The following is a 14,615-nucleotide window of genomic DNA, read 5'->3' as shown; positions in this document are numbered from 1 at the left end:
AACTAATACACTGTCAAGAAGTATGAGGAGAAGATTTATATCTATGTAAGAAGAGAATTAGCATTTCAGATGATGGGATGTGCAAAGCACGGTACCCCTACAACTTATCCCTCCCACCCCACCTCGTAACACACACACACACACACACAGACACACACACACACAATCCTTGGTTTTGTATACTTGGAGTGAAGAATACACTGAAAAGAAATGTGGAAGGTGAAAGTATAAAAGGAATTTGTCACTTGGTAACTGGTCTCCCAAGATGGCCTCCAGTCAGTCCTGCCTCCCCATAACCCATCTTTTGTATGTCCTCTCCCACAGTGAATCTAGGCTAGCTTAATTATTCCTCTGTAGCCAGTAAAATGCCATGGAAGTGACCTGTGCAGCTCAGGGTTTCAGCTTTAAGAAGACCTAGATTCTTGTATTTTACACTTTTGGCAGCCCTAAAATACTACGTAAGAAGTTTTGTTAACCTGCTAAAGATACCACATAGAGAGGTTGAGTAAGGAGAGACCCTAAAGTCCTAGGGTCTCTGCTGAGCATAGCCGTCCAAGCCAAGATGCCAAATATATGAGCTCAGTCATATTGTTTATTCCAGCCCCAGTTGCTGTATGACTTGAGAGATCCCAAGAGAAACCAGCAGAATCATCCAACCCATAGAATTGTGAGAAATAATTAAATGGTTGTTATTTAAAGCCACTAAGTTTTGGATTTGCTTATTATACCACAATAGAGAACCAAAACAGTTGCCCAAATGTAAAGGATCTTGAAAGCCATAATGAGAAGTCAGCGCTTAATTACGAACAAAAGAAATTAACAAAGCAGCAATCCTGATAAGAGTTTAATGAAATAGCCTTGGAGAGAGACTGAGGATCTGAAGAGGGAAACCAACATTTATCAAGGATTCATTATGTTCTAAATACTTTGACACTCTTAACTCATTCATCACAAAGCACTATGAGGTAGATGCTATTTATAGATCCCCAATTTATAGATACAGAAATTGAGAATCAATTTCACCCCAGGTCAAGCTCACCCCAGGTCACAGTGTTAGACCCAAGACTAAACCCAAGGCTAACTGGTCCCAAAAGCCTTGCTATTTTCATTACTACACCATGATACCTCCAACAAAAGTAGGAAGGATTGTATTTGAGAGATAGTTAGGAAGTATGATTCACAAATGTGATGAATGACTGGGATGTGTCCAGGTCATGGAGATCATTCAGCAATGATACTGGCTTCTACTCTAGAGGATGGATTATTATAAAAAGGTACATGGTTGTGAGGTATAGAATTAAAAGTAAAGAATCAGGTAGAAAGTAATTGATTGTTCATATAAAGGAGTAAAATGAATATGGTGACATATTTGAGTTTTGCATTTGAATAGTTTTTGCAAAACTGATGATAATATAAAGACATGAAAATAAGAAATTCCAAAACATCACCCGTGGGAAAGACTCAAAATATTCTCAACTCAGCCCTCCAGATTTCAGATCAGAGGCTGCCTTATTACAAGCCCTCTGAAGTTTTATCCTAGGGCTAGGAGACCTTACTTACCTCAAGAACCGTTGAAAGAAAATATTTATCTCCTTCACTTTCCAAAGGGCAGGTTTTTTAGTCTATCAGAATTAGAAAGGAAGAGTTCAATGTATTTTTAGGAAATACACCACCACCATAAAATAGTATATTAATACCATTTTTCAAGGGCTGAAAAGTAAAGTTATAAAAAATGAAAACTATATTCACCAGGAAAACATTATCTACAGATTCATCCATTCTGAAGCACCAAAGGTAGGATGGAGAATATTCTTGTGAGGGCCATGGAAACTCAGAAGGCAAAAAAATAAAAGCTTTCATTAGAAACGTAACTTTATTTTTATTGTGTTTTAGAATGAAATGAAGATTACATATTCCACTCCTGTGCTTTAAAAATTAACAAAAGGGAGCACAAAATACTATCCAAATATAAAATTCTATCTCTCTTCTATATTAAAGCAGGATAAGAAATAAAAGACAAGAAATTATAAGAGAAATTTAAGAACTAAAGAAGGGCAGGAAAAGGAAGTAAAAAATGATCTCAGACACAGATGGAAAAGAGTTACAAAATAAAACACAGGGATCGAGATAGAGAAAGGCATACAGAGAGAATCAGAAAATGTATGTTATCTCTTTCTGCACAACAAATCGTGCCAAAATGTAGTGGTACAAATCAACCGTAATCATTTATTTTACTCATGAATTTGCAGTTTGGGAAGGGCTCAGCAAGGACAACTCATCTCTCCTCTATTCACTGTTGCTTGGGAAAGCCCAAAGTATGATGACGACTCAGTAGCTGGGGGCTGGAATCATCTGAAGGCTTGTTCACTCACATGTCTGGTTGTTGATCCTATCAGCTGGAACACTTAACACATGACCTCTCCATGTGAGCTGGGATTCTTTACAGCATTGTGACTGGTTTCCAAGAGCAAATGCCCCAAGAAGGCCAGATGGGCATATCACCTTTAATAACGTAGCTTAAAAAGTCATATAATATCACTTTTACCACATTAACAAGTCCATTAAGATTTGAAAAATAGGGACCATAAACCTCATCTCTCCATGGAAGAAAAGCAAACATTGCATTATAGCTAAGTGTGTAGGATGGGAGATATTTTTTGGTCATCTTAGAAAATTCAATCTGCCACAGAACGTATGAGGGACACACCCACAAAATGACTCATAGAAATACATAGAAACCTATGTAAAGACTCAGAAACACAACCATTTACATATAATTGACATAAAAGGATGTGAAGAAACACACACCAAGAGAAAAGTAAGAGGAACACACCAAGTAAGGCGAATACCTAAAGAGGCCCAGGCTTGCGTAGATCACTATCATCAACTTTGGGCTTTCTACTCCATTGTTACCAAAGATTTTCAAAACAATTTTACCTTTTTTGTAACTATAGACACAAATGTAGCTCTCTCCACTAAGTGTTTTTACTAAAGGATAATGGGCTCCAGTCAAGCCAGGGATTGACTGCAACCCATAAGCTGGTTGTTACCCTCTGCATAAAAGTATGATAAAAACAATATTTGAGGGAACAATAAAAAGTTGTGCAATGAATACAGAAAATAAACTAAGTTAATCCAGGGTTTTTTTAAAATTCCATAGCCCATGGACTCTCTAATATACCAGGTTGCCTATTATAGAATCAAAGGAATGTCATTCCCTAGAATATAGCCCCTGGAAAAGTAAAAGTAAAATAAAGTCTTTCAGGGTGACATTATGCTCCAGTCACAATTAACTTTCTGTTACCCAAACGCACCACACTCTGTTAGTATGATGTGATGGGCTGAATTTTCCAAAGATGGCTACAACATCTTCCATCCTACACATTCTTCTGATATATGACCTTGCCACTACCCCGTTGAGGGATGGAATCTAATTCCCACCTTGCATATGGGCTGTCTTTAGTGACTTTCTTGCAATAATAGAAGTAGATGAAGTAATGCTATGTGACTTCCAAGGGTAGATCAGAGGAAGCCTTGCAGTTTCTTCCTTAAATTCGTGAAACGATCACTCTCTGAATGCTCTTTCTTGGGATGCTCTGTCTTGGATGTTCTCTCTTGGAACCCCAGTCACTTTTCTGTGGGAAGTACCAGCCACACAAGGAAGCCATTTGTAAGATCTCTGTTCAACAGTCTTGCTGAGCTCAGCCATTGCATCATCACAGATATGTAAGGCAAGAATCTACCAGATGATTCCAGCCACCAGTTCTTAAGCCAGTTGAGTCTTCCCTGATGAAAACTCAGACATTTTAGAAAAACAAAACATCTTCCCTGTAATACCCTGCCCCAATTCCTGACACATTGAATCCATAACTGTAAATAGAAGAGTGTTGTTTTATACCATGGAGTACTGGGGAGGTGAGGTTTGTTATATGGTAATAGATAAAACATGTACTTAGCAAATATCCTTCCCCCTTCCCTGCCTAGCTGCCTCCTATTCATATTTTATGTCTCATTTTACCCACTATTTTATCCAGCTGCAATACAAGTAAAAACCAATGGGCTTGCAATGCTAATACAATTTAAAAATAAATCTCTACCCATCCTCTTCTGATCAGATTACCCCCTCTATAGCAACTCTGGAGCCACTGCTGTTCCCACACCTACCCATAAAGAAAATCAAGGGTCTAATAACTATGATTAACGTGAAAGGACTCCAAAGGAAAAAGTAGACAACATTCAAGAACACTTGGGTAATATAAACAGAGATGGACATTCTAAGAAAAAATTAAAAAATGCTAGAAATCAAAAACACGGTAGTGTAAATAAATAGTGCCTTTGTTGGACTCATAAGTAGACTGGACACAGCCAAGAAGAAAATCAGTGAGTTTGATGATATGTCAATAGAAACTTCTAAAACTGAAATACAAACAGAAAAAAGACTAAAAAAAGGGAACATAATACCAAGAACTATGGAACAATTACATTACACTTTGGATATAATAGCATTCTCACCCATTATCCATATTTGTCAAGAAGTTAATTACAGATGACTAATCTAATGCTTATATGCATATACATCCATGTAGGAGGAGGCCTACATTATGAATCACACATACACACAGAAACCTGAAATGTTGACAAAAATCTCAATATTTTGAGTAATAGAAGTTGTATTTATAGTATATATACTTCCATGAGAAAGAAAATCTTTCTAAGGATATTTTTGTGATGTATGATTACAATTTTTTTCAGCTATCCCTAAACTGGTGCAACTTTAGCAACATGAATTTGAGATTTATGCTCAAATAATTCTCAATAAATTCTCAATAGATCACACTACCTTCATATATTCTGTATTTAAAAGTACCAGAGGATTGTCTAGAGCCACATTGTCCAATAAAAATATAATGTGAGCCACATATGTAATTTTAGATTTTCTAGTAGCTTCAATTAAAAATGTAAAAAGAAGGATAAAATTAAATGTGATACTATATTTTATTTAACCCAATCTATTCAAAATATTATCCATGCAAAATATAATCAATATTTAAACTTATTAATTTGCTATTTTATATTCTTTCTTCCACACTCAGTCTTTGAAATCCCATGTGTTGTGTGCTCAGTCCCTCCATGTGGCTAGGGCTACCATATCAGGCAGCATAGTTTCTAAAATCTAAAGGTGTAAGCACCATTCAGAATCACCAGAATAACTTGGGAACTTATTAAAATACAGAATCTTGGCTGGGCGCGGTGGCTCAAGCTTGTAATCCCAGCACTTTGGGAGGCCGAGATGGGCGGATCACGAGGTCAGGAGATCGAGACCATCCTGGCTAACACGGTGAAACCCCGTCTCTACTAAAAAAATACAAAAAACTAGCCGGGTGGCGGGCGCCTGTAGTCCCAGCTACTTGGGAGGCTGAGGCAGGAGAATGGCCTAAACCCGGGAGGCAGAGCTTGCAGTGAGCCGAGATCCGGCGACTGCATTCCAGCCTGGGCGACAGAGCGAGACTCCGTCTCAAAAAAAAAAAAAAAAAAAGAATCTTGGGTCTCATCCAGACCTACTGAATCAGAATCTTCATTTTAACAGGATTCCCCCCAGATAATTCATGCACATTAAAGTTTAAGAGGCACTGGTTTAATATGATGGGCCTTCAGGAGAAATGGAAGAATTTTGGAAGAAAGTGAGAACAGTACAAATTTTGATGTGCCTTAACAAGCTTACAAGTGATGCTGATGCTGCTGGACTTTTGGTCACACTTTGAATGGCATGGTCCTACAAGATGTAGTCCAGAAGTGCTCACTGAGTACCTTTTATTTTCTCAGCACTACGGACAGATAAAAGTGAGCTAGATTTCAATCTAGCACCAGAACAACTCACATCTTCTTTGAAAGACAGGACCACTGCAGATGAAAGCACCAGAAAGCAATAGAAGGCAATATTACTAACATAGCAGAATATTTGAATCAGACAGGGAGTGCTATAAGCTGTCAGGGATATGAAAAATCTGAGGATGAATCAGTGTTATCAGAGAAGGTAGCTTCTCTGGTTACGAGAGAGGAATCTAAGCTAGGCTATGAAAGAGATGCCCTAATGAAAATGTGAGAGTGGGGACTGGAGAGTTTGGGCTCTGCTTACTCTGTGCAGTGATCCCTGGTTATCCTTTGCTTACTTTAAGCGAGTGATCTCCAAACTTGATTGTGCACACCTATCATTAAAAATATTGACATATCCCCAGATGATGTAGATTTATTTACAAATTGTCGACACATACTATGCCGATTCATAAATATTAATAAAGATTAATTATCTTTTAGATTAAAAATAAATGTACATACATATTCCAGTATCATCTTACTCTCTAATAGATTTGGAAGCCACTGCTCTAATTCAGCACTTTTATTTTAAGACATCACGGTATTCTCCCAGCAGCAAGCAGCACAGTGTGATTCAATAAATAGAGGCATCAAGTAGTAAAAAATATGTATATGCTAGGAGACTCAGTTGTCACAACTTGACCTTGCGGTGGTAGATCTCACCAATAGAAAGAGTTTAACCATTCACGAAAGGGTAGCTGTGGTAGAGTTGAGCAAGCCTCAGCACAGCTTTGACAGGCACTCTTTCCCTGGCAAATTTTTCAATTTTCCTTCAGGTTTCAGTTTAAATGTTCCTGAAAGAGGCCTTCCCAGACCTTGTAATCTGACTTATGACCTCTTGTTGATCCCACTCATCACATCTTGCTCTTTTCCTATATTAAGGTCATCACAATTTGTAATTCTTAGTATATTTGGGGGACCATGCTTTAACAGCTGTCTCCCTACTGACTGTACTCCCTGTGAGAATAGTAATTTGTTAACACTGTGTATTCAGCAATGAGCCCTCGATGTAACACACAGTAGGTACTAAACATTTTGTAGAATGAATGGACAAAGGAAATTAAATATGGCCATCATAGTCCTTTTAGTTCATACATTACTACCTTTTTCTGTCATGTAATGATATGCTGCATGAACTAACACTTCCTTCTCTAAGTGAGTCAGAGAGAAGTAACTGGACCTTAAACACTGGAGCTCAAGTGGTGACTAATACGGACTGCTATATAGATTGGAGGAAAAATAGGACACACAATGTGAGGGCTGTTCAAAGTTTTGTTTTAATTTTAGTTCTTAATCATGATTCTCCCTTTATAAATGCTTGCTTGCTTTTCTTTCTTTCTTTCTTTCTTTCTTTCTTTCTTTCTTTCTTTCTTTCTTTCTTTCTTTCTTTCTTTCTTTCTTTCTATATATGTATTTTTTTTGGCAGAGGGGACAGGTAGTGTTTGGTCACATGAATAAGGTCTGTAGTGGTGATTTCTGAGATTCTGGTGTACCCATCACCTGAGCAGTACACGCTATACCCAATGTGTAGTCTTTTATGCCTCACTCTCCTCCCACACTTTCCCCCAAGTCCTCAAAGTTCATTGTATCATTCTATGACTTTGCATCCTCATAGCTTAGCTCCTGCTTGAGTGAGAACATATGAAATTTGGTTTTGCATTCCTGAGTGACTTCACTTAGAATGATAGTCTCCAATTCCATTCACGTTGCTGCAAATGCCATTATTTCCTTCCTTATGGCTGAGTAGTATCCCATGGTATATATATACCACAATTTCTTTATCCACTCATTGATTGATAGGCATTTGGGCTGATTCCATATTTTTGCAATTGCAAATTGTGCCGTTATAAACATGCATGTACAAGTATCTCTTTTGTATAATGACTTGTTTTCCTCTGGGTAGATACCCATTAGTGGGATTGCTGGATCAAAGGGTAGTTCTACTTTTAGCTCTTTAAGGAATGTCCACACTGTTTTCCACAGTGGTTGTACTAGTTTACATTCCCACCACCGGTGTAAAAGTGTTCCCTTTTGACCATATTCCTGCCAACATCTATCACTTTTTGATTTTTTGATCATGGTCATTCTTGTAGGAATAAGATGGTATCATATTGTGGTTTTGATTTGCATTTCCCTAATCATTAGTGATGTTGAACTTTTTTGTTTTCATATGTTTGTTGGCTATTTGTATATCTTGTTTTGAGAATTGTCTATTCATGTTCTTAGCCCACCTTTTGATGGGATTGTTTTTTTCTTGCTGCTTTGTTTAAGTTCCTTGTAGAGTCTAGATACTAGTCCTTTGTTGGATATATAGATTGAGAAGATTTTCTCCCACTCTATGGGTTGTTTACTCTGTTGATTTTTTGTTTGTTTGAGACACAGTATTGCTCTGTCACCCAGGCTGGATTGCAATGGTGCAATCTTGGCTCACTGCAACCTCTACCTTCCTGGTTCAAGCAATTCTCCTGCCTCAGCTTCCTGAGTAGCTGGGATTACAGGTGCTCACCATTGTGCCTGGCTAATTTTTGTATTTTTAGTAGAGAGGGTTTTTTGCCATGTTGGCCAGGCTGGTCTCAAACTCCTGACTTGAGGTGATCTGCCTGCCTTTGCCTCCCAGAGTGCTGGGATTACAGGTGTGAGCCACTCTGCCCACCCTGCTGATTGTTTCTTTTGCTGTGCAGAAGCTTTTTAGTTTAATTAAGTCCCATCTGTTTATCTTTGTTTTTGTTGTGTTTGCTTTTGGGTTCTTGGTCATGAAGTCTTTGCCTAAGCCAGTGTCTAGAAGGGGTTTTCCAGTGTTATATTCTAGAATCTTAATGGTTTCAGGTCTTAGATTTAAGTCTTTGATCCATCTTGAGTTGATTTTTGTATAAGGTGAGAGATGAGGATCCAGTTTCATTCTTCTACATGTGTCTTGCCAATTATCCCAGCACCATTTGTTGACTAGAGTGTCCTTTACCCATTTTATGTTTTTGTTTGCTTTGTGGAAGATCAGTTGGCTGTAGGTATTTGGGTTTATTTCTGGGTTGTCTATTCTGTCCCATTGTTCTGTGTGCCTATTTTTCTGATATGCCATGCAAATATATATTGTTCAGGCCTATTATGCACATTAGGCTTAATGGGAAATGTCAGTGACTGTCAAAATCACAACTTTCTGCTGATGTTAAAGGAATCTAATCAAGCAACAGATGGTCAGCAGCAGAAAATTTGCTCTCTACTTTCTCTGGGTTTTTATTCTGTTACTTAAAAAACTGTTGGTCACAGGTTGTCGGATTCAGTGAAAGCAGCCCATATGAGCTGAGATATCTATTTCATTTACTATGTCCGTATAAGAAGAAAACATATCCCAACCTTAAATATTGATTATGCCTGACATGCAAAACATGCCAATGTCCCAGATGCCCATTTACCATTAGACTGAACATTTTGTTATATCCTCTTCCATTCACATTGTATGGACTTGCCCGTGATGTAATCATTAAAGCACTTTCATATTATACTATAGTCAGGTTGCTTTTCTGGGTTGACTTTAGGAAGCATTATCTAATTTTAGCTCAGGGAAAGTCTGTATCATGCTGTTGTGTGAGTGTGTTTTAAATGCACTTTGTATAGCCATATTTTGAGGGGTAAGTTTCATAAATATGCAATAATTGATCCTTGTATAGCTGCCTTTAATCAGTTTTGGTATTTTCTTCAATGGATTCTATGCATGTATCATTTTGTCATTTCTCAGTTGAGGGAATACTCAGAACTTGCCAGAAGCAGCAAAAATTCACATTTATAGAATACCTTTTTACTGTATTGAGATTTTTCATCTTTCATAATCTTTCTGGAAGACATTTCTGAGGAATTTCTCAGAAGACAGATGCATTGGTTTCTGTGACTGATGACAGTCTGACTTCACAAGTGGCCTTCTTGAGAAGTTACTAAGACCTGACACATTAACATCCCATAAATCTCCCATGTTCCAAGTCTTAAACATACATTTCCTTTCCCCGAGCCAGAGCACAGAGAAATGCTTGTGCTCCTTTGACAGTCATGCCTAAGAAAGGAAAACAGGGAGCCACTTTTGCACAGACATAAACCTGCTCAATGTCTCAGATATTTTATGTACATACCCCACTTCTCTCTTGAAGTCTCCAAGAAAACACATGTGACCTTTGATAGTTCAGGAAAATCTTGTAAACCTCTCTGTGATGTTTAATAATTTCACTCTTCTTACTGGAATGATGTACCAGCCGGTACAGACAGCTTGTGGAACTCGGCTCATGGGTAAATGTTCAGTCTCACGCTGTTTTAACAACATTGGCTCCATCATCAGTGCAAATAGAAACAGTGGAAAGAATCTGAGGAGTGAGATATTTATTTGGAATTTCAGCTGTGATGATGTTTTTCCAGGCACTGCGATGAAGGTGCACTTTCTGAGAGATGAAGAACTAGCACAGTGCCACAGAGTCCCCTGTGAGGGCTTACTCAATATTTGCTGGTAATTATGATGTCATTCCTTGAGGCAGGCGTCAGTTAACAAACTCTTTGAATCTAAATCAGCCCTGATTTAATTTGCCCTTCAGTAAAGGTTAAAACAGAGAGAAATTCAAAGTATACGTTTTGCAGAAGAAATAGACTGCAGTTTTTAAATGAATGCATAAGCCATATGTAGCCTTTTAAAGGAGGATGTTCAATTTTTCCACTCTTTCTTTCCAGTTGAGTGTGTCCTCTCACCCTAAGCAAAAAAAGTCAGTATAATTATGCCCAAATAAGAAGATTAAGTCTAGGAAGTAACACAATTTTCTTTATCATCACAAAATGTGTCTTGTATTATGTGCATGTGTTTTTAATTTGCATAATTGCTATTTTCTTGGTGGGTTTTTTTTTTTTTTGAGACAGAGTCTCTCTTTGTCACCTAAGCTGGAGTGCAGTGGTGCAAACATGGCTCACTGCAGCCTTAACATCTTTTCTTACTATATATTTTATTCAGTTTATTTCTTTTTATTCTCAGTACTGTGGAATATTTCTTGCATCGGGCTCACCAACTTGTAACATGTTTACAATGGGCCCGTATTTCTAAAGACTTGTTTGTCCCTTTTTTCTTCCTTTTTTTTCTTTTGCTTTTCCTTTTTTTTTTTTTTTTTTTTTTTCTTTTTTTTTCAGATGGAGTCTTACCCTGTTGCGCCTAGGCTGAAATGCAGAGGTGCAGTGTTAGCTCACTGCAACCTCTGCCTCTGCCTCCCAGGCTCAAGTGATTTTCCTGCCTCAACCTCCTGAGTAGCTGGGACTACAGGCATGTGCCACCATGTCCAGCTAATTTTTGTATTTTAATAGAGATGGGATTTCTCCATGTTGGCCAGGCTGGTCTCGAATTCCTGGCCTTAAGTGATCTGCCTGCCTTGGCCTCTCAAAGTGCTGGGATTACAGGCATGAACCACCGCACCTGGCCTCTTCCTTCATTTTGTATTGATTGTTGACTCACTAGGAAACACTTCTCATATCTTTTAGGGTGAGACTTACAATTGTCTATTCTAGTAGTTCTCGATTCTGGCTGCACAACAGAATCTCTTGATGCTTTTGAAAAAGCATCATACCCAGACTGTATCCCAAACCAATGGAATCATGACTTGGAAGCAATGGGACCCAGTGGCAATACCTTTAGAGTTCCTCAAGTGACGCCACTGTGTAGCTGAGGGTGAGAACCGCTAGTCCACACAAATGGTTCAAACAGTTAATAGGCAGTTCTGAGTTTTAAAAAGTTAAAAATCCCACACATTTTTAATTAAAAAACCTAAAAGTCCCACAAAGCCATTAGACAGTGGACAATTATCTGGAAAGATTTCATAAAGCCAAACCCTGTGAGGATTTAAAGAAATAGGACAGACATGGTAATGTGGCAGGTTTGGTAATTACTGCATTCTCTGAGTAACTATCCGAGGCAGTATGTTGTAGACCTGCTGGCTTCTGACTCAGTCTCTGCACCTCATACTAGCTGTAAGACTTTGGGCATGTTATTTATCATCTCAGTGTGTCTATTTCCTCCTCTGTAAACTGGCATTGATATTACCAAAGCCTATTTCATATTATGAAGATTAAGGGTCAGAAAATATTTTCTGAAAAGGGCTTATAATTTTGGCTTTATAGGTCATATGGTCTCTCTGCGACTACTCAGCTCTGCCATTGCAGCACAAAGGCAACCATAGACATTAGGTAAATGAATGGATGTGGCTGTGTTCCAATAAAACTTTATTTACACAAACAGGTAGTAGCCCAAATTTGGCCCACAGGGTATAATTCACCAATGCCTGTACTAATACATGCTACGTGGTTAGCACAGAGGGTTGCTATGTTTGTTGTCATTGTTACGAAGCCTAAAAAGTAGCCCATCTCCCTAAGTTATGTGCATTTACCCTTATCTCTCCGCTCCACCCTTGGCCTCCTTTCAAGCAGACCAGCCTCCAGCACGTAGCACAAAGCTACAATAGCTGCAGTTCTTAGGACAGGAGAAAACATCAGGTTTCCCCTGTTCATGAATGCGCTCTCTCCTTCCAATCAACACAGTCACAGAGCAAGGAGAAAAGAAAACTGAGGCCAGAGTGCAGGGCCAGGGGTACACATCTCCCAGTGGTGCAACACTTTACAGGAGCAAACACCACAGACACTAAAGCCATCAGGGAAACCTGTGAATTAAATCATGAGTGGTAAGGAGCTGCCAAAATCCCAGAGATGTAATAAATCATTACTGTCAACTGCTCAGCACGAGTAATAAAAAATCAATCCACTAAGCTAGAAATGAATTTGAAAATTGTGATTTAAACAGTAGTAATGTGTGAGCAAAATAAACATAGAAGCAGTTCTGCTATTTCATCTTTCATATGAGGACAGAGGAGAGTGATACCAGTGGTTTGTTTTCTTTTACATCAACGGAGCAGTAATCAATGAGGAATGGCTGTGTGAGTCAGCAGTTAGAAACAAAACTGAATGTGATGGTGTCCTCTTTCCTGAGGATATTAAACCCATTATTTTGTTTTGCAGGTCACATTTCAAAGGCCAGATCTTTCCCAGGGCTTAAGCTGTTCCTTGGATACTTTTGGTAAGTCATTTATCCACTAATCATTTAGTAATCGTCTCCGACATGCCAAACACTGCTCAGGGCTGGAAATGCAGAACCCAGGAAGCCACTGGCCTTGTCATCAAGATCTCTCTCTGGCACCCTTTGAATTTGCTAATTCAGACTCTCACATTTTCCCCAGGAAAAATAATAAGGACCAAATCATATCCATTTTCTCAAATGGCTTCTAAGACCCATGTCATAGTTTGGCATCATGTAATTCTTTACCGATGTACTTTGAGGGTCAAGTTTTACTTTTCTTCATGCAGCTGTCAAGGACAGACACAAAGAGTGGGGGTGTCTTCCTCATTAAATACTTTCCCACAACACTCCAGAGTATATTCATCATTTAAGTAAACACTAACAGCTATCTGACTTGGAAAGACTTGTGAGGAGAGGGAAAGAAAGGTACCCTAATAACTGGTAGGAATTTATCACAGTTCCTATCTGCAAACTCATACAGAAGTCAGGTAGGGAGAGCCAAAAGGCTGGATGGTATTCAAGGTCTTATTCAGGAGCATATCTGTGGTAGGCACAACAATGCACCCCTCCAAGAATGTCCATGTCTTAATCCCCTGAAGCTGTGAACATATAACCTTACATTACAAAAGGGACTTTGCAAGTGTGATTAAGTTAAGCATCTTGAACTGGAAACATTATCCTGGATTATCTGCTTGGGCCAATGTAATCACAAGGGTCCTTACAAAGGAAAGAAGGAGGCAGAAAGAAAGAGTCAGAGAGAGAGAGAGATTTGAAGATGCTGTGCTGCTGGCTTTGATGACAGAGGAAGGAAGTCATGGGGCAAGGAATGAAGGAGGCTTCTAGAGGTTAGAAAAGGCAAGGAAACAGATTCTCCTCAAAAGCCTCCAAAAAGCAACACAGCCCTATGGCCTCCAGAAGTGGAAGATGATAAATTTGTGTCATTTTTAAGCCACTAAGATTGTGGTGATTTGTTGTAACAGCTAGAGAAAACTAAGACATCACACTTGTACAGCTATAGTGCTAACAGTGAAGGAAGGGAGAGATACCCTTTAATTTATGTGTGTCAATTTGCCATTCCAGTTGATTTGTTTATAGTCGTGATGTAAGCAAGGCTGTTTATTTGCAGCCCCTGCTTCTCTGTTCGAAATAACATAAGACTATCATAATGGTTTGTTGGGGATTTGAGGATATTTTAATGGCACAGCATGTTTTTCACATCAGATTATTTGTTGAACTAATGATTGGAAAACACAGGAAAATACAAAATAGTACATGGGGAGCTAGAGAAAATGTTCTCTAAGAGATAGGAACAATTATGTGTTTGTGGGTATATGTGTGCATGAATGAAACTATATTCTAGCCCATGAGATCTTCAAGACTCTTAGAAACACACTGACCAATAACTTTTAAATAAATTTATCTTGACAATCAAATGGCAAAATTTTAAAAAGTATAGAATATATTGTATTTACGTATTCCTATTTTTAATATACAGTCCCTTTTATATATCCACTTAAAAGACCCTTATATTGATCAAATTAGTGTTCCAAAATAGGGATATTTTAGAATAAAATTTATTAATTATGCTTAAGCAATCAAGGTCACAGTGGGATGTGACCATAGAACAGAATTCCAGCTTCGATAATTCTGAGATCTCAGA

General features: G+C 38.4%; 1 protein-coding gene across 1 annotated transcript in view; it reads left to right on the top strand.

The window, feature by feature from the left end:
- LOC115898625 overlaps positions 1 to 14,615 on the top strand; it is a 1,104,002-nt gene that overhangs the window by 946,789 nt on the left and 142,598 nt on the right. The window contains exon 3 of the mRNA XM_030933649.1: positions 12,898 to 12,955. Coding sequence (XP_030789509.1) covers positions 12,898 to 12,955 — 58 coding nt within the window. The remainder of the gene's footprint in view (positions 1 to 12,897; positions 12,956 to 14,615) is intronic.

This window comes from Rhinopithecus roxellana, chromosome 7 (genome assembly GCF_007565055.1).
Source record: "Rhinopithecus roxellana isolate Shanxi Qingling chromosome 7, ASM756505v1, whole genome shotgun sequence".
In the NCBI taxonomy this organism is placed as follows: domain Eukaryota; kingdom Metazoa; phylum Chordata; class Mammalia; order Primates; family Cercopithecidae; genus Rhinopithecus; species Rhinopithecus roxellana.
Note: the sequence above shows the minus strand (reverse complement) of the source record. Positions and strands in the feature narration are given on the sequence as shown.